This window comes from Oncorhynchus keta, unplaced genomic scaffold (assembly GCF_023373465.1).
Source record: "Oncorhynchus keta strain PuntledgeMale-10-30-2019 unplaced genomic scaffold, Oket_V2 Un_scaffold_938_pilon_pilon, whole genome shotgun sequence".
NCBI classification, from domain to species: domain Eukaryota; kingdom Metazoa; phylum Chordata; class Actinopteri; order Salmoniformes; family Salmonidae; genus Oncorhynchus; species Oncorhynchus keta.
The window spans coordinates 258,545-283,597 of record NW_026291017.1 but is presented as its reverse complement, the minus strand read 5'-3'; the positions used below and the strand labels follow the sequence as shown (position 1 = coordinate 283,597).

The 25,053-nt window shown below is 44.8% G+C and overlaps 1 protein-coding gene and 1 long non-coding RNA gene across 2 annotated transcripts in view; one reads left to right on the top strand and one right to left on the bottom strand.

Annotated features, from left to right (window-relative positions):
* Nucleotides 1-25,053, top strand: part of LOC118372390 (prostaglandin F2 receptor negative regulator-like) — a 39,354-nt gene that overhangs the window by 3,649 nt on the left and 10,652 nt on the right. The window contains exons 2-9 of the mRNA XM_035758253.2: nucleotides 1,810-2,178; nucleotides 4,755-5,165; nucleotides 6,390-6,749; nucleotides 14,789-15,108; nucleotides 15,211-15,331; nucleotides 17,695-17,914; nucleotides 18,020-18,204; nucleotides 20,867-20,974. Of these exons, the coding sequence (XP_035614146.1) occupies nucleotides 1,810-2,178; nucleotides 4,755-5,165; nucleotides 6,390-6,749; nucleotides 14,789-15,108; nucleotides 15,211-15,331; nucleotides 17,695-17,914; nucleotides 18,020-18,204; nucleotides 20,867-20,974 (2,094 nt within the window). The remainder of the gene's footprint in view (nucleotides 1-1,809; nucleotides 2,179-4,754; nucleotides 5,166-6,389; nucleotides 6,750-14,788; nucleotides 15,109-15,210; nucleotides 15,332-17,694; nucleotides 17,915-18,019; nucleotides 18,205-20,866; nucleotides 20,975-25,053) is intronic.
* LOC127929651 (uncharacterized) lies at nucleotides 21,640-22,820 on the bottom strand. Its single transcript, XR_008135700.1, has 4 exons — nucleotides 22,326-22,820; nucleotides 22,042-22,185; nucleotides 21,832-21,971; nucleotides 21,640-21,757 (listed from the first exon to the last, which is right to left on the bottom strand). It is a non-coding gene; the product is annotated as an uncharacterized LOC127929651 (long non-coding RNA).

The window sequence follows — 25,053 nt, the reverse complement described above, 5'->3', positions numbered from 1 at the left end:
GCCAGTGGAGAGAGCGGAGGAGCGGGGTGACGTGAGAGAACTTGGGAAGGTTGAACACCAGACGGGCTGCGGCGTTCTGGATGAGTTGTAGGGGTTTAATGGCACAGGCAGGAGCCCAGCCAACAGCGAGTTGCAGTAATCAAGACGGGAGATGACAAGTGCCTGGATTAGGACCTGCGCCGCTTCCTGTGTGAGGCAGGGTCGTACTCTGCGGATGTTGTAGAGCATGAACCTACAGGAACGGGACACCGCCTTGATGTTAGTTGAGAACGTCAGGGTGTTGTCCAGGATCACGCCAAGGTTCTTAGCGCTCTGGGAGGAGGACACAATGGAGTTGTCAACCGTGATGGCGAGATCATGGAACGGGCAGTCCTTCCCGGGAGGAAGAGGAGCTCCGTCTTGCTGAGGTTCAGCTTGAGGTGGTGATCCGTCATCCACACTGATATGTCTGCCAGACATGCAGAGATGCGATTCGCCACCTGGTCATCAGAAGGGGGAAAGGAGAAGATTAATTGTGTGTCGTCTGCATAGCAATGATAGGAGAGACCATGTGAGGTTATGACAGAGCCAAGTGACTTGGTGTATAGCGAGAATAAGAGAGGGCCTAGAACAGAGCCCTGGGGGACACCAGTGGTGAGAGCGCGTGGTGAGGAGACAGATTCTCGCCACGCCACCTGGTAGGAGCGACCTGTCAGGTAGGACGCAATCCAAGCGTGGGCCGCGCCGGAGATGCCCAACTCGGAGAGGGTGGAGAGGAGGATCTGATGGTTCACAGTATCGAAGGCAGCCGATAGGTCTAGAAGGATGAGAGCAGAGGAGAGAGAGTTAGCTTTAGCAGTGCGGAGCGCCTCCGTGATACAGAGAAGAGCAGTCTCAGTTGAATGACTAGTCTTGAAACCTGGATCATATTGGAATGCGGCCAACGTTACCATTAGAAGTAGAGCGTGATGGAAATGTTCCCAGAAGGCTTTGCTCTTTGGTTGTTCCATTTGGTATGTAACAGGGACTATTTCTGGGCTGTGGGGTCGTTCTTTTGAAAGCTGCTGGTGCGTCGTCCCTTTGTTCTTGCCAAATGAGCTGACCTCTTATCATTTTTCCTGATACTGTTCTTTGGTTTGTGGTGTGTGTGTGGGTGGGGGAGCATGTGTTGCTCCATGCTGGCCATGGCATGTGCACACTCTTCCCCTCAGCCTGTTCAGACAAGCCTGGTGTGTGTGCATGTTTGCTGCTCTTTCCCCTATGCCCATCCAAACAAGCCTGTACTTTATATAGGTCTTCTCGCTCTAGCTAGAGTATGTGGTCTAGGCTGTTCCCTTCTCTAGCAATACTGTCTCTCTCTATGGGTGCATCTAAATAGTCTCTAGTGGCTTCCTTTCCTTCTACTCCAGTCTAAGAAGGTTACCATAGGCTTTGCTTTCCCCTGTTACTCTGTCAGTGGGACTAAAGGAAAGGAGATGAGGAGAGGAACCGCTTCAGATTATTGATTCACCCGTTGAGTGCAGCGACGCTAAGGTTCAGGTGTCAATATGTGGGCCTTTTTTTATAGAACACACACCCACCCACACACACACTGTGGGTTTGGAATCACAGAGGAATCAAACCAAAGGAAGTATCTAAGTGTATATTTAGCTTGACCTGTGCTAAATATATCCATGTATCTCAAATGTATGCGTATTGTTAAGCAGAGAGGCTTTCAAGAGATTAGCGAAGGAAGTCTGATGTGGTAGGGATGCTGTCATTGTGTGGGGGATTCTGCGGATTTTATGTATGCGGATCTGTCAATGACGTGTATGTGTGTGTCCTCTCTAGGTGTATCCCATGCCAGGGTGGTGTCTGTGTCCCCTGGCCCTCTGCTCCGTGTGGAGGGCCAACCTGTCTCACTGCGCTGTGATGTCACTGACTACGAGGGGCCCAGGGAGCAGGATTTTGACTGGACCATGCAGCAGGGGGAGGCGGGGTCTATCCATGTAATCTCCACCTTCGACCCAAAGTATTCGGACTTGTCGCTAAGCGACCGGGTGGCCAGTGGGGATCTGAGCGTGGTGCGGCTGGGGGACAGCGTGGTGGAGCTGAGGATACAGGAAGTGAGGTCTTCAGACAGTGCCACGTACCTCTGCAGTACACCCAGTACGGACTCTGTCTTCAGCGGGAACTACGATGCAGGGGTAACGCTCAAAGGTGGGTCAGACACGAGTATGAGAGACTTATAGACTGTCTTAACCATCAGTGTGGAATCACCGTATATCCATTTAGAACTGTATTAACTTCAAACTAGATTAGTCAGATCTCCATTATGACTTCTAGTTTACATAGAGGCTGGCTGAGTTGGAAGACCCATACTGTGTGTGTGTGTGTGTGTGTTCATGTTCTCTTGTTGTGGTTCGTGTGGTCTATTGAACACGGCTCATATCCCTTGCTTACACATGACACGCTCTCTTAAACTGGTGTGTTTGTCAGACCACACACACACACGTGTGCGCTTATATACTGTATACACATGGACACAGCTGCACTTTCCTTAGATGGACTGGTTCAGGATCAGCTATGTAACTTTAACCCCAATTATGCTAATCTGCTTTGGGGAGGGAACCGGTTCCTAGATCTGCTGCTTTGGGGAAACACTAGTGAGGGGTGATCAAGTGGTGATTTCACTCATGTTCACACACATTCAGTCTTCCAACACACACACACCCTTGGAGAGCAGATTCCAGATGGGTGTATTTATCTCAAGTCAAATGGGGGTTGTTATTTCTGTTGAGCTGACTGTTGCCCTGTTCTGAACAGTCTGTCTCAATGAGCTGAGGGAGAGGAAAAGAAAGAGGCTTAGTGGTGAATTGTGCTGACGAGGAGAGCTGGAACAGGTAGAGGCGTGAGATTATATTGTAAAATCTAAGTGCTCTTGAACTAGTAGGTGATTTTTTAGTCCTGCTTGTAGCCGTGCTGTAAAACAATGTTTCATGGTGGTGTAGTTGAACTAGTAGACGGTTTGTATACACAGTACAGTGAGATCCATTGATGTAACACCATGTAGTGTAAATGAGTTTACTCTGGTATGAAGAGTCACCTGTGTAGGTGAGGCAGTCTACTGACCTCTCCTATTGGTGTCTACGCAAACGGCATTCTCCACCAAAACTTTCATTTTTGTGTTTGCTTGGCTCACTTGTCTATCTAATACATTATTTTCTTCTGGCTAAAGTGGCATTGACATGTATAATGCACATTGCATTCGAAAAGTATTCATACCCCTTGACTTCTACATTTTGTTACGTTACAGCCTTATTCTAAAATGGATTAAATAAAAAAAATTCCTCAATCTACACACTACACCATAATGACAAAGCAAAAATAGGTTTTTACATATTTATTTTTACGTGTGTGTGTGTGTGTGTGTGTGTGTGTGTATACAGTTGAAGTCGGAAGTTTACAAACACCTTAGCCAAATACATTTAAACTCTGTTTGACACAATTCCTGACATTTACTAGAAGGTAAAGATTCCCTGTCTTAGGTCAGTTAGGATCACCACTTTATTTTAAGGATGTGAATTGTCAGAATAATAGTATGATTTATTTCAGCTTTTATTTCTTTCATCACATTCCCAGTGGGTCAGAAGTTTACATACTAATTGAGTGTATTTGATAGCATTGCCTTTACATTGTTTAACTTGGGTCAAACGTTTCGGGTAGACTTCCACAAGCTTCCCACAATAAGTTGGGTGAATTTTGGCCCATTCCTCCTGACAGAGCTGGTGTAACAGAGTCAGGTTTGTCGGCCTCCTTGCTTGCACATGCTTTTTCAGGTCTGCCCACACATTTTCTATAGGATTGAGGTCAGGCTTGGGGTCATTGTCCATTTGGAAGACCCAACTCTTTTTTTTTTCTTTTTCTGACAATTTGTTTTTGCTCCCACCCTGAACAGACTGAATGCTGCTTCTGCTATGACAACTATTCATGATCCACTGAATGGCTTTCAGCACGTTCAACATTAATGGCTTTCCGTTGGGTGATGTTCACTTTCTCCGTACCCGAACACATAGACAGGAATATGTTTAGCTAGTTGGGGGGGAAAGGGAGATTTTTAACTGAGTGTGACAGTGATTTGGCAGCTCCAGGACACTAAGTCCAATATCAAAGACTTGGTAGAATGGCAGCTTACTGAGCTTAGAGTAAGAAGGTTCATCAGAATATGAACACTTCAAAGCACAGTATCATTCTTGTTTAGAGGCTGAGGGAGCGGGAGTGAGGAGGAGCGTAAGAGAGGGAGTGCGATGAACAGACATTGCGAAAGAGCCACAGGCATACAGTCTCTCGCCCCCCCATTAGTTTCTCTTCTGTTTATTCAGCTATGATGGTCAGAGTAAACCACATCAGAGGAGAGAGAAGCGCTGTTATCAAATCTAAACCCTCCTTACACATACTGTTGACAGCAGCACCCCCCATTACACCCCTCACTGACAGCCTAAACCGTGTGTGTGTTTGGGGTGGGTGGGGGGGGAAGGGGCAGATAAGGAAGATGCACATGTGTAAGCTTGACATTTGGTATTAATAGATTTTTCATGGATTATAAAAGCAGTAATGACTCTTGGCGATGAAGAAGAACGAACATGATGACATTTTGAGATGTGTTGGCTTACGGCAACATCTGTTAGCGTTCTGTCACAATGACATTTTAACATGCAGTAAAGAACCATGTCGCTGTAGTGAAGCAGCAAATTAACGATGCTAGCCGTGTGTGTAACTCTGTCCTTTCTCTACAGTCATTGCTAACACCCTGAAGGTGGCCCCGGAGGCCCCAGAGCCCGTGGTCCCCGAAGGTGGCGACATCACCCTCTCCTGCAACGTCACCCGCCACTTCACTGATCCCACCTACCTGTCCGTCACCTGGTCGCTACGGAGACCAGGCATCCCATTGGTGGATATCCTGACCGTTGGCCCAGATGGGGATGTGGTCACAGGAAGTGGCTCCGCCCAGCGCTATGCTGACGGAGGGCTCCGATTGGCTATTCGCAGAGATGGGGCATTTGGATTGGTTGTTGCCGGGGTGACGCAGGCTGATGCAGGGATGTACGTGTGCACGGGGAGGGAATGGATTCATGAGGAAGGGGGTCAGTGGAAGAACATCGTGGGGAAGACTGTGGAGATGGGAGCTGTGGCAGTCACACCTACAGGTAAAGGGGATGGGGTGTGTTTTGTATGTACTTTAGCATGTGAAACATTCAGCCGATCCTAAATCACTCCCCTTTGACCTTAACCCTGAGATATTTGCAGATCTGTATGGTCTGGATTGGTATAAGCAGTGCAATGGAGCTTCCACAATATGGCTTCCACCTTACAGATGTAAAAATATCGAAGGGTTAGGACCAGCTGAGAGAGCGGGATCTGGGGGATGGTTGTCGTTTCTATGGCCTCTACTTTATTTTAGCCTAGCAGCATTTCTTTGTGTTGGAGAGGCTCTTGACCCAGAGATCTATCTCAGCCCCTCTCCCTGTCAGGCCTTAATCCCTGGGTGTGTGAGGAGCCCCTGACACACACACAGTGGTTGCCTGGGACACCATATCCCCTGAACCCTCTCCTGCATGGTGTGTGATTAAAATGGGGTGAGAGACTGAGGGACTAGCTTAGCAGGAAGACAACATGGAGTGACTGTGGGCCTTCCTTTACATGCTGTATCTAAGTACAGACTAGTGTAGCCATGCAGCCACTATTGACTGTCTACTGAGATGCTAAAGTAAAGAGGATTGGAGAAGTCTAACAGGGGCCTTTGTCCTGGCTCTCTTGTCTAAACATACATAGTGAGCTATAGTGAAGTCATCTCACCTACCAGATATCCCAGTCTCCCATAGTAGCAGTATCCAGGATTTAATTTGAGAAATATAACCCCCCAAAAAAAAAGCGTTTAGCTCCAGTTCAGTCTCTGGAGTCATGAGTCGTATCATGTTTTAATGTGATTTTCCTTGACTTTTCTTTCTATAGCTTTGAAACTCTTACCATTTAGCCTAAATCGTTCTCGGAATATATTCACTTTTAATAGTTACCCATTTATACTTGACATTTTGTGGGTTCAAGAGCTTTTGAAATTGGCTTTTTAATAAATAGTCATCCTTGATCTTCTATATGTGGGTCTTTCAACTTCTCACTGTTGGTTCTTTTGATCTGGATGGTTTTAATCAAGTTTTCCATGTTGAATCCCTTCTACTCAGTCTTCTCTTGATGTGTAGAGTACTTGTGTCTCCATATCCAACTGTGCTGGAGTGTTCTATATTTTCACCATATTGCTTCTACTTATCCAACCGGTCCAGTTCTTCAGGTGTCTAGCAGTTAGGACCTAGGGGTTGTTTCCTTGTTTATTGGTTCTAACGGCAGCCATTTTGTCTTCTCCCTCCGCCTTCCAGCTCGTTCATTGTCTGTCGTGGCCATGTCCAACACCACGCTCAACATGGACGACACCCTGACCCTCACCTGCCTGGTCTCCGCGGGTAACTTGGCCTCCCTGGCCCTGGAGGTCACCTGGCTTGTGGACGGACGCACAGCGGTCAGCCTGGGCCGTGACGGGGTGGTCTCAAACGGGTCCCCCTCGGTGGGGCTGGAGCGGACGGGGCCAGGGGAGTTTAGGCTGGTGGTGAGGGGGGTAAGGGGGTCTGACAAGGGGATGTACTCCTGTAGGGTTCGGGCCTGGGTCGGAGGAGGAGGAAGATGGTACCAGGCTGCAGAGAAGACCTCCAACCCAGTACAAGTTCTAGTCACACAGATCAGTGAGTGAAAGTGCTGTTAAAATATCTACTGTATGTTTTTCAGGTCTTGAAATGCAGTCCAACCAAGATTACCATATCTAACATACTATTAATAGCATTGGCCTCTCACTAGGCTTACTTTGAACACATGCTTCACCATGGCAGTACATCAGTGATGCCTTGTACTACAGAGACACACAGGAACGAACACACACACACACACACACACATACACACACACACACACACACAGGCACCCGCAGAGTGAGCCTATCCTTTAGTCAAGCCTTTTTCTGACATACCTGCCCCCACAGTGAAAAATATTGATTATTCATGCCTGTTAAGGCCTAGCTAACTCCTTTCTCTGGTTTTACACCATGTTTCGCTCCCTCTCTCTATTTAACCAGGCAAGTCAGTTAAGTACAAATTCTTATTTACAATGACAGCATGGTTGCTCTGGGACCTAAGCGGTGGTGTAGGGTGTAACTGTATATGACCTGACCGGTTCAAGGTGCCGTGGTGTCACTCATGCCATCCTTCAGAGTGTGTGGGTGGTCGTGTAGGGATTCGTTAGGGACCACCGTAGCAAAACATTTAGCAATGGATAAATTCATGTCGTCCCTCCCAGTTTGGTATAGATTTTGATGACCTTTCAGGCCAGTGGTTCTTAACTGGTTTTTCCTCAGGACCCAAATTGAATCGGGTTGTCTCAGTCCCGGCCCAATATTCTCATCGCGAAAAGAATTGACAAAATACAATCTGGATTTTTAAATGTTATATAGATGGCAAATATATGACAAGGGAACCACATTCTAACCTCTTTCGTTGTCATTCATTCAATCCTCCCCATATTCTTGATGAAGAATGTTAATGATGGTTTTGGGTTTCTGAACTTTAAATGTTATTAATCATTAGTTTTAAGAGGTACCTGAGGGGTGTCATAGCTGAGGGGCTACACCAGAAGTTGGTGGTTAAGCTTGGAACGTACTGATACTGAGTGTAGGGGAAATGATCACGTGGCAGGCATTGATAAGGGGGGAGAGCCATGGATTAGTGATGAAAGGGGTCCAGGTCATGTTTTAAGGGAGGAAAGTTTATGGTCCGTATCACTTAGTTTCCTGCCTAGCAAGAAAGATGCAATGTTTGTTCAGATGTGTAGGAGGAGACTCAGCATAGGAGAAAGGATTACATATCAGTGCTTGTGTGAATGACTTTGTCTAATGCGGCTGTATTGGCCCTCTGGGAAGAATGAACTTGGATTGCACTTTCATAGTATCTAGAGTTTTTTACACTGAAAATTAGAATCTAACAGTAATAAATTCACTGTTTTGAGACTTCCAAAATAGCATTGCTAATGGCGTTTTTATATTGAAAACACTCTGAAGAAACCTCCTGTGACGCACATTTGCGTCGCGATCCAGCAGTTGAGAATCGCTGCTTTAGGCTACGTGTTGTATTTCTGTGTGAGGAAATGCCATAAAGTCCATTGGGTTAGCATGATAATAAGCAACCCCACTGCTCCTAGTGTATGAAACTATCTTAGAATTCAGATCTTGAATGCGCCACGCAGCAGCTGTTGGTGCTGCAGTAGCTGTGGGGTTAAATCTGCTCTGGAACTAGGTCTGCCTGGTGCTGGTTCTCTAGAGTCCCAAACCTGACGCTCCTCTGACACACACACACACACCGCTGTGCAGTGAAAACGGTCATGGAGGAAAGGAATGTGTAGCCAGAGTGTAGGAGTTCCCCTCTAGTACCACAGAGCCCTACACCAACAGACTCACCAACCATATGTATGTGTTGGTGGTTACTAGATGTCTGTTTTCTGTCTGCCATTGTGCATGTTGAGAGAAGTGCCCTGGGTTAAGCCTAGTGGGAGAGGGGCGTAGGCAAGGCCAGACATCAATGGAAGAGGAACTCTGCCTACGTCTGGAAGGCACACATTCACACTCGCACCCAAATCCCATGAAATTCAGACTTACTACGCTGAGGAAATGGTATTATACAGTGCCTTTGGAAAGTATTCAGACCCCTTGACTTTTTCCACATTTTGTTACGCAACAGCCTTATTCTAAAATTGATTAAATAAATAAAAATCCTCAGCAATTTACATACAAAGCAAAAAACAGGTTTTTAGAAATGTTTGCACATTTATTAAACATTAAAAATACCTTATTTACATTAGTATTCAGACCCTTTGCTGTGAGACAAATTGAGCTCCGGTGCATCTTGTTTCCATTGATCAACCTTGAGATGTTTCTACAACTTGATTGACCAAGAACCCAATGGTCACTCTGACAGAGTTCCTTTGTAGAGATGGGAGAAACTTCCAGAAGGACAACCATCTCTGCAGCACTCCACCCATCAGGCCATTATGGTTTAGTGGCCAGATGGAGGCCACTCCTCAGTAAAAGGAACATGACAGCCTGCTTGGAGTTTGCCAAAAGGCATCTAAAGACACTCAGACCACGAGGGAAAAAGATTCTCTGGTCTGTTGAAACCAAGATTAAACTCTTTGGCCTGAATGCCAACCGTCACGTCTGGAGGAAACCTGGCACCATCCCTACAGTGAAGCATGGTGGTGGCCGAATCATGCTGTTTTTCAGCGGCAGGGACTGTGAGACTAGTCAGGATCGAGGCAAAGATGAATGGAGCAAAGTACAGAGATATCTGAGTACTTTCTGAATGCACTGTATGTAGTAATGTGCATGCACACACACTCTCTACAGGATACCTCCAACCACCATAAACCTCTCTGTCCAACAGTAGAGGTGTAGTATAAAGAGTTGGAAGTCACTGTGTCCTTCTAATCCCCTATGGAGCTGCAGAGGGGGCTAGCTACACTGGTGTGTCTTTCCTTGACTGATTGGTACTATTGTTTGACTCTACATCTGCAGTCCATCACAACAATAGTTACTGTATGTCACAATGATGACGGAAGCATGACACACACCAGAGGTGGTACCTTAGTTGTGGAGGACGGGCTCATAGTAATCACTGGAACGGAATCAAAGGATTGGTAACATAAACATGGTTTCCAAGTGTTTATCATTCCATTTACTCCAATCCAGCCATTATTATGAGCCGTCCTCCCCTCAGCAGCCTCCTGTGGTTACACACGCACACATTTAATGAGCCATTCTTAAAGGTGCAATTTGCAGAAATCCTGTTTGCTAATATTCTAATAGTTTGCCTTATTTCAGTTTGTGACAAAACAAGCAGTCATTCTATAGATAATCACACTGTACCACCTAAACTGCTGTGAAATACCTTTTCAAAACCGAAAGTAAAATATGCCAAAACATTCAATGAGGATGACAGATCTGTAACTCACATTTCTATGTGAATTTGGTTGAGTCTCCCAAAAAGTGACCTATTACAACTTTAAGTTGCTGTTATTCTTCCTCCATCCTACAACCCCCCCCTGTGGTGTTAGTGCTGTGTCACTTCTCCCATACAATCACCCAGAGTCACCATGGAGTTCAATGGGTTCTCTCCAGTGGAGGCTCCCGAGAGGAGGGGGAGGACCATCCTCAGTGAGTTTCATAAAAATAAACCGTTAAACATGAATGTTACACTTTAGATAAAACAATACAACATATATTCACCAAATTATTGATTTAAAACGCACTGTTTTGCAATGGTCTACAGTAGCCTCAACAGCACTCTGTAGGGTAGCACCATGGTGTACGAATGATTCACACCCTAGATCAGCTAGATGCAGGCAAGATTGTGGAAGGTGGTATTGAATGTGTCACTCTCTCACCTTGATTACAAAAAAATGACCTTGACCTGTGCACCTATGGTGACTTTCATTCATAGGCTAGGTTGTAGCAAACTCATGATGGGGATAGATTTGCTTATCATGTAGTAGCCTAAACCTATCAATGTTACGTTGAGCTGGGTGAATCCAACATACTGGAACAGAAAATAAGACCAATCATAAAATAAATGATCATTCTTCCTCATCATAAACCGCACCGACCACCTCTGGTTCTCTCTCCAAATCACCTTCATGTCTTGAGTCAGGCTTCAGGATGCTCAGTGGCTGCTGTATACTGAGGGAGTGAAGGAAAAGTGATGATGGAGGGTGTTGACAGGGTGGCGACTGAGTGGAGGAATGCACTCTGGGTCCTATCTGGTTCAACACAGACGCACACCACATGCTCAAACACCCCAGTGAAACCAGAGACCCTCCGATGAAGGCCGGAGCTTCTTGGCAGTGGAGAAGGTCCTCTGAGAACATTCCTTGGAACATGCTTAGTCCCTTTTCTTTCTCTCTCGCTCTCCTTTTCTCTCGCCTCGCTCATCCATCTGTCTCTGTCTTCACTCCAGATAGAACACCTGCTTGCTCTGTCCTAATAATTAAATCTCCCCTTGGCATTTTGGTTTGTTGCACAGCATGTGTGTGAGACACACTAACTATATTGTGTGTGTGCGCAGACACATATACTCTTGAGTGTGTTTATTTATCGGCACCAATGTTGAACTATTTTCATGAAATATACAGCATTTCATTAGTTCCGTCTGGTTTGCGTGGTAGTCTGTATGAACAGGTGAACTCTAGTACGTTAGTAAACGTCTCTAGAGTTGAGATGGTCAGATAGTTCCCGTAGATTATAAACGGATGATATCTCTATGGTAACACACCCAAAAACTTGAAAAGGGCGCAGAACTCCACACTCAAATGCCACAGTGTCACACTCTTAGCTCCCAGGGAAACATGGTGGCTAAAGTATATTGTTCCCTTACTGAATGAGGTCAAAGTACAACTCATTTTATGTTCTTACCTGACGTAAGATTGGATGACTTATTTCAAACACAGGCCAGGCTGTGTTTACCGTTGACACTCCAGGCCTGTATTAACAGTGAGTCACTCCCCCCGAGATATTTGGCAGTTAACACTGTCAGCTTGCCCCTGCTGACACAACCCTAAGACAGGTCTGATACAAATCAATTGAAACACAAACTGGTTTTATCATGGCTTTTAATCAACTGAAATGTCCTCCGAAGTGTCTGTCTGTTTAGCGAATGTGTGTGGTTGTGTGTGTGTGCTTGTATTTTTTTTTTATAGGTCACACTTTTAAAACCTCTCTGGGATATTCGGAAAGGTAGCATCCCACCTCAACAGCCAGTGAAAGTGCAGGACGCCAAATTCAAAACAACAGAAATCTCATAATTAAAATTCCTCAAGCATACAAGTATTTTACACAATTTTAAAGATAAACTTCTTGTAAATCCAGCCACAGTGTCCGATTTCAAATAGGCTTTACGGCGAAAGCACCACAAGGATTATGTTAGGTCAGATAAAGTTCATATTTATATCAAAAAATCTCAGTATACATTGGCGTTATGTTCAGTAGTTCCAAAACCATCCAGTGATTTTTGCAGAGAGCCACATCAATTTACAGACATACTCATCATAAATGTTGATGAAAATACAAGTGTTATGCATGGAACTTTAGATAAACTTCTCTATAATGCAACCGCTGTGTCAGATTTCAAAAACACTTTTCCAAAAAAGCACACCATGCAATAATCTGAGTACAGTGCTCAGACAATAAAACAGCCAAAAATATATCTGCCATGTTGTGCAGTCAACAGAAGTCAGAAATAGCATTAGAACCATTCACTTACCTTTGATCTTCATCAGAATGCACTCCCAGGAATCTCAGTTCCACAATAAATGTTTGATTTGTTCGATAAAGTCCCTCATTTGCCCAAATACCTCCTTGTTTTTCACGCGTTTAGTACACAATCCAAAGTCACGACGCGCCGGCAAGTCCATGCGAAAGTTCAGTTGAAAGTTATTACAGTTCGTAGAAACCTGTCAAACGAAGTATAGAATCAATCTTTAGGATGTTTTTATCATAAATCTTCAATAATGTTCCAACCGGAGAATTTCTTTGTCTGTAGAAAAGCAAGCTCGCAAAGCGTCGCAAGCTCATGACACTCTACCAGACACCTGGCTCAAACAGCCCTTATGAGCCCCCACTTCGCAGTAGAAGCATCAAACAAGGTTCTAAAGACTGTTGACATCTAGTGGAAGCCTTAGGAAGTGCAATATGACCAATATCCCACTATCTTCGATAGGGCATGAGTTGAAAAACTACAAGCCTCAGATTTCCCACTTCCTGGTTGGATTTTTTTCTCTGGTTTTTGCCTGCCATATGAGTGCTGTTATACTCACATCATTCAAACAGTTTTAGTAACTTCCGATTGTTTCCTATCCAATTCTACTAATAATATGCATATATTAGCAACTGGGCCTGAGTTGGTCCATACCAACCAGTTGGGAACCACAGCCAGGCTAATGGAAACCTAGTTGTGGTGTTCGGTTTCAAAATGTGCATTAGTCTTGTTTTTGTTGAGAGCCATTACCTTCTTCATCAGAGCAGAGTAGTGTTCTTCACTGCCTGGTATCAGCTCTCTACTGGGTGGACTAGATTTCAGCTTTCTATTCCCTTAACAAATGGCCCTGGAACAGCTCTTGTCCTGTGCATAATGCCTCAGTTTATCTGGTCTTGGGTAAGTAGGGGAGGGTGGGTGTGCACCTGTGTACTTGTGTGGGCACGCGAGTTTGTTATAATGTATGTTTCGTTCCATTTGTAGGCCATTAGCAGGAAATGTGTTTGAGTCGTTCTGCAGTGTGAGTCTTCCTTTGGTCTATTAATGGAGCTAATGTGTGTGTGTGTGAAAGATGGATGAGGGGTGTGAAAGCGGCGGAATGGGCACATGGGTAATTGGCGGGGATTCTCTCCTCGCAAAGGAAGGAGGATTTTCGCAGATGATCTTGTGATGATCCTCACAGCAGTGTAGCAGATGGTGACAGTGATTCAGCCCCTGTGACGTCCAAATGACACAACGTGGAAAACCCACGACCACACACACACACACGCACTAATCGAGAGCAAGGGATATGTGTGTTCATTGGAGCATAAAGGGACAATCTGTAGACTAGAGGTCTGACTGAGATACCAGCCCAATCACCTACTGAGACCCAACACACACTCCGCCACTGACACTTAACATTGATACACTGTGTGTGAGTGTTTGAGAAGTCTGATTGCCCCATTCGCGCACACACACTAGGAATGGGGTTTAGAAAAAATTTCACTATTTGAATAGTATCATGAATTTTTGTCATATCTAGATATTCGTAATAATTTTAGCATTTTATTTATTTTTTGCTTAAGTTTTTAACCTGATCACTGCTGTGGGAAGGAGAGAGGCTGATGCTCTGCTGAGGGGCCAGTGAGATGGGTACTCGTCTCGCTAGCCCCCAAGGCAACCCGACTACAGCCAAGACGGGCTAACTAGAAGCAATTTTTCATCCCATTTATCAATACCTGTCTGGATTGCTGGAGCCTAGAAGCTAGCTAGCCAGCTATTGCTAGTTAGGCTAATTGAGGCCATATGCTGTGCTTTCTCCCCAACCCCATTCAGATAAGACAGCCTACCTGTTGGTTATTTTTGTTCTGTCTTGCACTGCATTAGTGAACTCTCATTCCACTTGCTACACATTGAGCCTCTTTGCCGTTTTGATTGGCCAACATAACCAACAAGCTACACACGTGAAGGCTAACAGTCTTTTATGGGGCGCATGTCATAAATTACATTGAAGTTCATTTTTATTAAATTCATAATTTGAAAGGTCATGGTATAACAATGTCACATGGATATTTTACCTTAGAAAAATACTTTAAAAACACCTTTTCTCTCTCACAAATGAGTACTTCCAATTATTTGAATACTAACGCCCGTTCGGATATTCAGATAACCGTGCACATCCCTAACGTACACACACCACCCATTGGATTCATGGCTACAGACAGGGAAGAGCTCTGCTCACCACTACCTTAGTGGCTGTGAAGTGGCTTCCAGATGATTCCTTTTTAACTAACTGGTCTGGTTCTGTGTACAGCAGAAGTCAACATGTTACACTACCCTGAATGCACTAAGGTGGATGTTATTTCACCATGACCCTTTACTGACATTTAGAGTCTGTTTATTAATGTTTCTCTCTCTTCTCTCCCACCCCATCTTTCTGTCCCTCCCTCCAGAGCCTAATTTCGCAGTGACCCTTACCCCTTCGTCGACCCCGCAGGTCACAGGTGACCCCACAGAGCTGGCGTGTCATGTGACCAACATCACCCACTTCCTTGCAGGGGGCCGACTGGGCGTGACCTGGGAGTACACACCACTTCCTGGTCCACCTGGCGACCGCCTGACAACCACACAGACCACCCTCCCTATTGGTTCCCTGGATGCCCACGGCAACCTGAAGTCTGGGACGCTGTACCGTGATAGGTTGGAGTCTGGTGCCATCGTTCTGACCCGAGTAGAACCGGATACATTCAAGCTCCGCTTCCTACGCACACAGGTAGGTGTGTGTGTGTGTACCTCAAGCACAGTCATTTGTTAGACAGACAAGTTTGTATTAAAGCAAGAACTGCTAACAAGGTGTGTGTGTGTGTACCATCAGGATGTGGACATGGGGGCGTATGCATGCAGTGTGACAGCGTGGACTCCCTCTAGGCAGGGTGGAATGGAGGAGGCAGCAGAGTTCCTCACCCCCCCTCTGACCGTCCGATGGGAACCCAAACGTAAGTAGTGATGACGCTCTCATATCATCTCGCTCTTCTCCTCCCTCCTTCTCTTTTGATGAAACCACCTGAATATAGCAATGTTGCTATTTAATACATTTGTCATTCTGCTATGTTCATTTGTTTTCTATATGATGTGTTTGAGGTAATAAGGGACGTGTGTTCTGGATGGGAGTCCAAGCTAGAGGATGTAAAACATTACCATGTAACCATGGCTTGTTTCATGTTGGCTGCTCAACAAACATGGCAGAGGAAGTCGAGGCGCCAATGTATGTCTGACAACAGGAAAGCCTGTACCATGACACACCACAAGTCTAGGGCACACACACACACAGACTGATGCATCAGTCTCTAACATACCAGAGATGGTGTCAGTCAGTTTGGCGTGTGAGTATTTGTATATATTATGGAGCCCCATTAGTTCCTGCCAACGCAGCAGCTACTCTTCCTGGGGTCTGTCAAAATGAAGGGATTTATACCATTTTAAAAAATATTACAATACATTCACAGATTTCACAACACACGGTGTGCCCTCAGGCCCCTACTCCACCACTACCACATCTACATTACAAAATCCATGTGTGTGTATAGTGTGTGTGTCTGTGCCTATGTTTGTGTTGCTTCACAGTCCCCTGTTCCATAATGTGAATTTTTCTAATTTTACTGCTTGCATGGGTTTGGTATTTTATTAGGATCCACATTAGCTGTTGCAAAAGCAGCAGCTACTCTTCCTGGGGTCCATACAAAACATGGAACATGACATAAAACAGGACAAGAGTAGCTCATGGACAGAACTATATACAATAGGGAGGGTGGTCTACTTGATGTGGAGTAGAGTTCCATGTAGTCATGGCTCTATGTAGAACTGTGCACCTCCCGTTGTCTGTTCTGGACTTGGGGACTGTGAAGAGACCTCTGGTGAGATGTCTTGTGGGGTATGCATGGGTGTCTGAGCTGTGAGCTAGTAGTTTAAACAGACAAGCTCAGTGCATTCAGCTTGTCAACACCTCTTACAAAAACAAGTAGTGATGAAGTCAATCTCCTCCACTTTCAGCCGGGAGAGATTGACTTGCATATTATTAATGTTAGCTCTCTGTGTACGTCCAAAGGCCAGCCGTGCTGCCCTCTTCTGAGCCAATTGCAGAAGTCCCTTTTTGTGGCTCCTGACCACACGACTAAACAGTAGTCTAGGTGCGATATAACTAGAGCCTGTAGGACCGGCCTTGTTGATACTGTTGTTAAGGCAGAGCAGTGCTTTATTATGGACAGACTTCTCCCCATTTTAGTTACTGTTGTAAACTGTTTTGACCATGACAGTTTACAATCCAGGGTTACTCCAAGCAGTTTAGTCACCTCAACTTGCTCAATTTCCACATGATTTCTTCCAAGATTTAGTTGAGGTTTTAGGGGTTAGTGAATGATTTTGTCCCAAATACATTGCTTTTAGTTTTAGAAATATTTAGGACTAACATATTCCTTGCCACCCACTTTGAAACTAACTGCAGCTTCTTGTTGAGCATTGCAGTCATTTCAGTCGCTGTAGTAGCTGCTGACGTGTATAGTGTTGAGTAATTTTTTTCAAAGCAGGTGGCATGACATTGGTAAAGATTGAATTAAGTAAGGGACCTAAACAGCTGCCCTGAGTGACAGCTATGAGTCCTAGTTTCCACTGTTGATTTGAGTCTAAATAGTTCTCATCAGTCGCCCTTCGGCTTCCAGATTCTCACAAAATAACCTTTTTACACACACTCACCCAAACTGAACTCTGTGAACCGCGTAAAACTGGTTAGATGATGGCGATCTAGTGTAAAAGCTATTGAATAGCGATGAGGATATACAGTAGGGAGTTTGTATTTTTCTCCCCCTTCTAGTTCTGACTGTCTTCCTCTGTTTCCTCCCAGCAACTCTGGGAATCCCCTTCTCTCTCTGTTCATCTCTCAATCTCTCCCTCTTCGTCTCACTCTCTCTGTCCATCTTTCTCTGCAGAGCTCAGTCAGTGTCTTTGTCCATTCATGAAGTCCGGACTTTCCTACTGATGGTCTGTCCACTCAGTCCCTGTGGCTACTACTGACAGCTGGTTGTTAGGTTAGAGTAGCTGTGGTTGCAGAGCGTCTGACTGTTTACTGTCTGTCTGTAGTCCCGGTTACTCCTTACCACTCTACTAGCCTCAGTCTCTATCTTGATTGATTGCACTGCTTCCCTTGCCATTACCCCGGTACCCGGCCCACACTATCACACAAATCCCAGTTGCTCTCATGGTCCTTGATTTAGGTTGCGCTCCAGGCAGCTTTCTAAGTCATAAAGTCAGTCAGATTGACTGACTCACTGATTATTAATTGATTGATTGATCTGTCTCCCTCCAGGTCCATCTCTAACCGCCGTGGCACAGCGTGTGCGTGAGGCGGTGGCGGGCGGAGCCACTTTTGAGATGAGCTGTACCATATCCCTTGTGCACTTGCAGGACCCGGGCTACTCTGTGCTGGTGCAGACTCAGGACAGTGTGGACTCTGCCACTAGAACCGTCCTCTCTCTCAGTCCTGACTCTGTACTACAACATGGAGGGGCTACAGACCCTAACCGCAGGTACACACACACACAGTACTGAGCAGTATGTATCATAAGATGAATGAAGTTGTTGTGTTATTACTAGTGACCTATGTTGAAAGTAAACTGGGTTCTGGCTCCCAGGGACAGCCTGGTTCTGACTAAGACTGGTCCGGCTGAGTTCCGCTTCCGTCTGGCCGGAGTGCAGCAGGCTGACAGGGGCTTCTACTGGTGTGACATCACTGCCTGGACCAAACAACCAGGCCAGGCCTGGACCAAAGCTGTCAGCGCCAAGTCTAACAAGGTCCAGATCAACTTCCAGGAGACTGGTACGAGGATAGAACACACACTCTGACCACCACTGAGCTACATACAATATCTTCTGTGTCCTACTGAGTCCTACCCACTAGACTTTTACTGAAGCTCACACATGAACTCTAAATATACTCTCTCATATGAACTCTAAATATACTCTCTCATATGAACTCTAAATATACTCTCTCACATGAACTCTAAATATACTTTCTCACATTCTCTGCATCGGCCTAGTTGGCTGTGTTTGATGTTCGTGGGAGAGAGATGTAACTAATTACTGAAACCTCTATTACTGTCTCTGGGGAGGTAGACCTCTTGAGCACGCTCTCTCTCTCTACATCTCTCACTGTGGAAAGACACGCTCTCTCTCTACATCTCTCTCACTGTGGAAAGACACGCTCTCTCTCTACATCTCTCTCACTGCGGAAAGACACGCTCTCTCTCTACATCTCTCTCACTGTGGAAAGACACGCTCTCTCTCTACATCTCTCTCACTGTGGAAAGACACGCTCTCTCTCTACATCTCTCTCACTGCGGAAAGACACGCTCTCTCTCTACATCTCTCTCACTGTGGAAAGACACGCTCTCTCTCTTACATTTGAGTCATTTAGCTGTCTTAGAGGAGCAAATATAGTAAAGTGCCTTGCTCAATGGCACATCAGCAGATGTTTCACCTAGTCGGCTCGGGGATTCAGACTAGCAACCATTCGGTTACAGGTCCAACGCTCCTAACCGCTAGGCTACCTGCAGCCCTTCTTCCTCTCTGTGGGGTGGAAGCTTCAAAACGGCACCCCATAACCAACCTCTCCTGGACAAATCAGTTAGAAGCTGCAATGATTCGTATCACTGGCTCTCTTTCTCGTGTGTGTTGAACCTGTGTTAGAGGAGACACCATACTAAGTCCCTCTGTAGGTGCTTATCCACACACACGCACTAGAGGTCGACCGATCATGATTTTTCAACGCTGATACCAATTATTGGAGGACTAAAAAAGCCGATACCGATTAATTGGCCAATTTTTTTTATTTTACTTTTACATTTGTAATAATGACAATTACAACAATACTGAATGAACACTTATTTTAACTTAATATAATACATCAATAAAATAGCCTCAAATAAATAATGAAACGTGTTCAATTTGGTTTAAATAATGCAAAAACAAAGTGTTGGAGAAGAAAGTAATATGTGCCCATATGCAATATGTGCCATGTATGTGCCATGTCAAATATGTGCCATGTATGTGCCATGTCAAATATGTGCCATGTAAAATATGTGCCATTTAAAAAGATAACGTTTAAGTTCCTTGCTCAGAACATGAGAACATATGAAAGTTGGTGGTTCCTTTTAACATGAGACTTCAATATTCCAAGGTAAGACGTTTTAGGTTGTAGTTAATACAGTATTTTATAGGACTATTTATCTCTACCATTTTCTATTTCATATACCTTTGACTATTGGATGTTCTTATAGGCACTTTAGTATTGCCAGTGTAACAGTATAGCTTCCGTCCCCCTCCTCGCCCCTACCTGGGCTCGAACCAGGAACACATCGACAACAGCCACACTCAAAGCATCATTACCCATCGCTCCACAAAAGCCGCGGCCCTTGCAGCGCAAGGGGAATAACTACTCCAAATCTAAAAGCACGTGACGTTTGAAACGGTATTAGCGCACAAACGGCTAACTAGCCAGCCATTTCACATTGGTTACACCAGCCATTAGGCTGATAGGCTTGAAGTCATAAACAGCGCTGTGCTTGTGAAGAGCTGCTGGCAAAACGCATGAAAGTGCTGTTTGAATGAATGATTACAGGCCTGCTGCTGCTCAGTCAGACTGCTCTATCAAATCAGACTTAATTATAACATAACACACAGAAATATGAGCCTTTGGTCATTAATATGTTCGAATACGAAAACGATCATTTCTAAAACAAAACGTTTATTATTTCAGTGAAATACGGAACCGTTCTGTTCGGGTGGCATCCATAAGTCTAAATATTCTTGTTACATTTCACAACCTTCAATGTTATGACATAATTACGTAAAATTCTGGCAAATTAGTTCGCAATGAGCCAGGCGGCCCAAACTGTTGCATATACCCTGAATCTGCGTGCATTGAACGCAAAAGAAATGACACAATTTCGCCTGGTTAATATTGGTTAATATTGCCTGCTAAACTGGATTAGTAGTTATAACTAGTGATTATGATTGATTGTTTTTTTATAAAATAAGTTTAATGCTAGCTAGCAATTTACCTTGGCTTTTACTGCATTCGCGTAACAGGCGATGGTTAGAGCATTAGACAAGTTAACTGTACGGTTGCAAGATTGGATCCCCTGAGCTGACAAGGTAAAAATCTGTCGTTCTGCCCCTGAACAAGGCAGTTAACACACCGTTCCTAGGCCGTCATTGAAAATAAGAATGTGTTCTTAACTGACTTGCCTAGTTAAATAAAGGTATAAAATACAGATTTCCGATTGTTATGAAAACTTGAAATCGGCCATTCCGATTAATCGGTCGACCTCTAACACACACTCACACTCTGACTGGCTCAGTGAACCGAGAGGAGCTGTTTGGACTAGCACCTTTGAAAGACCTGGCGAAGGACCAGTGTTAGGGGTGTAAACACAGTGAATGAAACCCCTGACCTCTAACCTCTGTGTTCCTTCCTGTAGGCCCCTTGTTCGCTGTGGCCATCCGCTCTGACACCACCACTTTGTATCCCTGGGAGACCGCCAAGATGGTGTGTGCCCTCAGCGTCTCTGGAGCATCCCCCAAGTCAGGTAGGGGACGACACACACACTCTCATCAGGTGATAGCTGTATCCATAAGACACAACCTTCCAGTGTTGAGACAGACTGAGTTAATTAGTTTCTTATCAGCTCTCCTGTTCACATCTCTCCATCCTCTCCTCCCTTCCTCCTGTCCTCCTCCTGCCTTTCCTATCACTGATCTCCCAGCTCAGGGAGAAGTGCAGTGTGATCTCTTATTGGAAGTCATTCTCTCTTATCAACTATCTCTTTGTCTTCCTCTCCCTCCCTCAGCTATTAGATTACCTAACTCTGTGTCCTTTCTCCTCCTCCTCTCTGTCTCTTTCATATTGTTATCGGTCTATATTCTTCAGTCCAGTCTAACACGAGACCGGTCAGAGATCAGAACAGTGTTCTGCTCATAGCAGCTGTGTGTGTTTGTCTGAATGTGATTGTGTGATTATGCACGGGGGGTCATCATTTTTCAGAACCCCAGCTGTGTGTGTGTGTGTGTGTGTGTGTGTGTGTGTGTGTGTGTGTGTGTGTGGATTCACATGCATACACACACATACGCCTTCCTGTTATTCACGTGCATATCAGAGAACGTAATGGAATGTCATGGTAATCTTATGGTCAGTTGCAGCTTCTTTTCCTGATGGTGGAACATAGCAGTTACCTAAAGGGAGACAGCTGGAAGGCTGCAGGGGAATGGTATTACTGAACTACACTGTTAGTCTGTTAGTTACCTACAGGGAGACAGCTGGAAGGCTGCAGGGGAATGGTATTACTGAACTACACTGTTAGTCTGTTAGTTACCTACAGGGAGACAGCTGGAAGGCTGCAGGGGAATGGTATTACTGAACTACACTGTTAGTCTGTTAGTTCGTTACCTACAGGGAGACAGCTGGAAGGCTGCAGGGGAATGGTATTACTGAACTACACTGTTAGTCTGTTAGTTACCTACAGGGAGACAGCTGGAAGGCTGCAGGGGAATGGTATTACTGAACTACACTGTTAGTCTGTTAGTTACCTACAGGGAGACAGCTAGAAGGCTGCAGGGGAATGGTATTACTGAACTATACTGTTAGTCTGTTAGTTACCTACAGGGAGACAGCTGGAAGGCTGCAGGGGAATGGTATTACTGAACTACACTGTTAGTCTGTTAGTTAGTTACCTACAGGGAGACAGCTGGAAGGCTGCAGGGGAATGGTATTACTGAACTACACTGTTAGTCTGTTAGTTACCTACAGGGAGACAGCTGGAAGACTGCAGGAGAATGGTATTACTGAACTATACTGTTAGTCTGTTAGTTACCTACAGGGAGACAGCTGGAAGGCTGCAGGAGAATGGTATTACTGAACTATACTGTTAGTCTGTTAGTTACCTACAGGGAGACAGCTGGAAGGCTGCAGGGGAATGGTATTACTGAACTACACTGTTAGTCTGTTAGTTACCTACAGGGAGACAGCTGGAAGGCTGCAGGGGAATGGTATTACTGAACTACACTGTTAGTCTGTTAGTTACCTACAGGGAGACAGCTGGAAGGCTGCAGGGGAATGGTATTACTGAACTACACTGTTAGTCTGTTAGTTACCTACAGGGAGACAGCTGGAAGGCTGCAGGGGAATGGTATTACTGAACTACACTGTTAGTCTGTTAGTTACCTACAGGGAGACAGCTGGAAGGCTGCAGGGGAATGGTATTACTGAACTACACTGTTAGTATGTTAATTAGCTCATGGCTTTTTTTGGTTAGAATGGCATTTTGTCTTCTCAATCGACGGCAGAATTTTCTCTGACAGTGGTGAGAGCTTTCAGGTGTCGCCTGGGCTTTTGTTCCATCCCAGCACTGACATACCCAATTCAACCAATCAGCTGATTATCAAGACCTCTGGTTTTGTTGAATCAGGTGTTAATTAATTAGAGCTGGGCTGGAGTAAAGCCTGCAGACTTTGACCTGTAGCTTTAAGAATTCCATGTCTCATCTGGCAGCCAGACTTACCTTCGTATTAACTTGGTCATGATGCCTCACAATCGGTATTGTGACGCACTATTCAAGCCAAATTGTTCCTACTGATACTAAAACGGATACATCTCGTTTCCTTCAGGTGTGGCAGTGGTTTGTTTAGTTTAGTCATGTGCCGACTGATACGGTATTGCCCAACTCTGACGTCTGCGGTGTCTTAAACTCACGTGGGTAGGTGTGTGTGTGCTGTCGTTTAGTCATGCACCGGATGGTGTTACCCAACCATTATTGTCTTAGCGTGCACACACACACACACACACACACACACACTATTTATTCCTTCTTCTCTTACAGAGGTGGGGCATATTTAATCCCTATATTAATGCTGTTGATGTCGGATATGTGAGGTGCTGTAAAACTGTCAACAGTACCACATGAAACCAAATGGCAGAGAGACTTGAGGAACAGATGTCTAGGAGAGGAACTGGATAGTAGCTGGCGTGACTGATGTTTCGGTGTAAATGTTGAGTAATCCACAGTGAAACCCTATATAGCAGGTATTCCCAAACAAAATTCCCAAATGTCGTCAGGTGTATGTATAATAAAAGCGTGATTCACATTTAAAACAAATATATACACTACTGTTCAAAAGTTTGGGGTCACTTGTTTTTGAAAGAAAGGCTCATTTTTTTTTTTGTCCATTTTAAAATAACATCAAATTAATTAGAAATACAGTGTAAACATTGTTAATGTTGTAAATGACTGTTGTAGCTGGAAACGGTGTACAGAGGCCCATTATCAGCAACCATCACTCCTGTGTTCCAATGGCACGTTGTGTTAGCTAATCCAAGTTTATCATTTTAAAAGGCTAATTTATCATTAGAAAACCCTTTTGCAATTATGTTAGCACTATCGTTCAAAAGTTTGGGGTCACTTAGAAATGTCCTTGTTTTTGAAAGAAAAGCACAAAAAAATGGTCCGTTTTTAAAATAACATCAAATTGATCAAATAAAGAAAAACCCTTGAACGATATATATATATATATATATTTACTTACTTACTATCGGTCAAAAGTTTCAGAACCTTTACTTGTTCAAGGATTTTTCTTTATTTTTACTATTTTCTACATTGTAAAAAATGAGCAAAATTATTGAATATTTTTATTTGTGCCCTGGTTCTAAAAGAGCTTTTTGTCACGTCCCATGAGCCGGGTTGTGACAAATACTCACACTCAGTCTTATGTTTAATAAATGTATCGTATAGTGTGTGTGTGGCAGGCTTCCGAGGGGGGTACAGCTGACCCGGGTGCTAGAGGGGGGTACAGCTGACCCGGGTGCTAGAGGGGGGTACAGCTGACCCGGGTGCTAGAGGGGGTACAGCTGACCCGGGTGCTAGAGGGGGTACAGCTGACCCGGGTGCTAGAGGGGGGTACAGCTGACCCGGGTGCTAGAGGGGGGTACAGCTGACCCGGGTGCTAGAGGGGGTACGCAGCTGGAGGTTGAATGTTTGGGAACCACTGCTCTATAGAAAGGAGAGGGACTGGATAGTACCTGACAGGACTGATGGTGTGGTGTAAGTGTTGAGTAATCCACAGTGATACTCTATATACAACATGTGCAGGAACAAGCCTGAGCAGGAGAATCCCATTCCTATGCAGCACTGGAATGGACCTACCCACAAGACCGTCACAGAGAGACCGCAAGATGACAAACAGCCACCTTTCCTTGTTTCCTTTCCTAGCTGATATAAATGGACAGATAGACCAATATATATATATATATTTTTAATCCATTATCATGTCCTTTCAGGTTAGTGGACATCAAGGAAATACATATATATTAGATCATTAGGACGCAGCCGGTGTGGTGATTGTGTGAGACCGACAGACTGCACGTCTGTTGGTGGGAATGTTGCACTTGTGAACTGATGCTGTTGAGAAAGCTAGCTAGCTGTTGGCCTGGCGTGCTGATGCCTGCTGACTAAGGCTAACGTGAGACATCAGATGTTCACAACGTGAGGAATGCACAGCAAAGGTATAGTGTGTGTGAGTGGTTGGGACACGGGGATGTTGTCATCAAAGAGCAGAGTTATGGGTTTGTTTGTTTGGCATCAGTTGAAGCTGACAAGCAACAGCTGTTTTTCTCAGA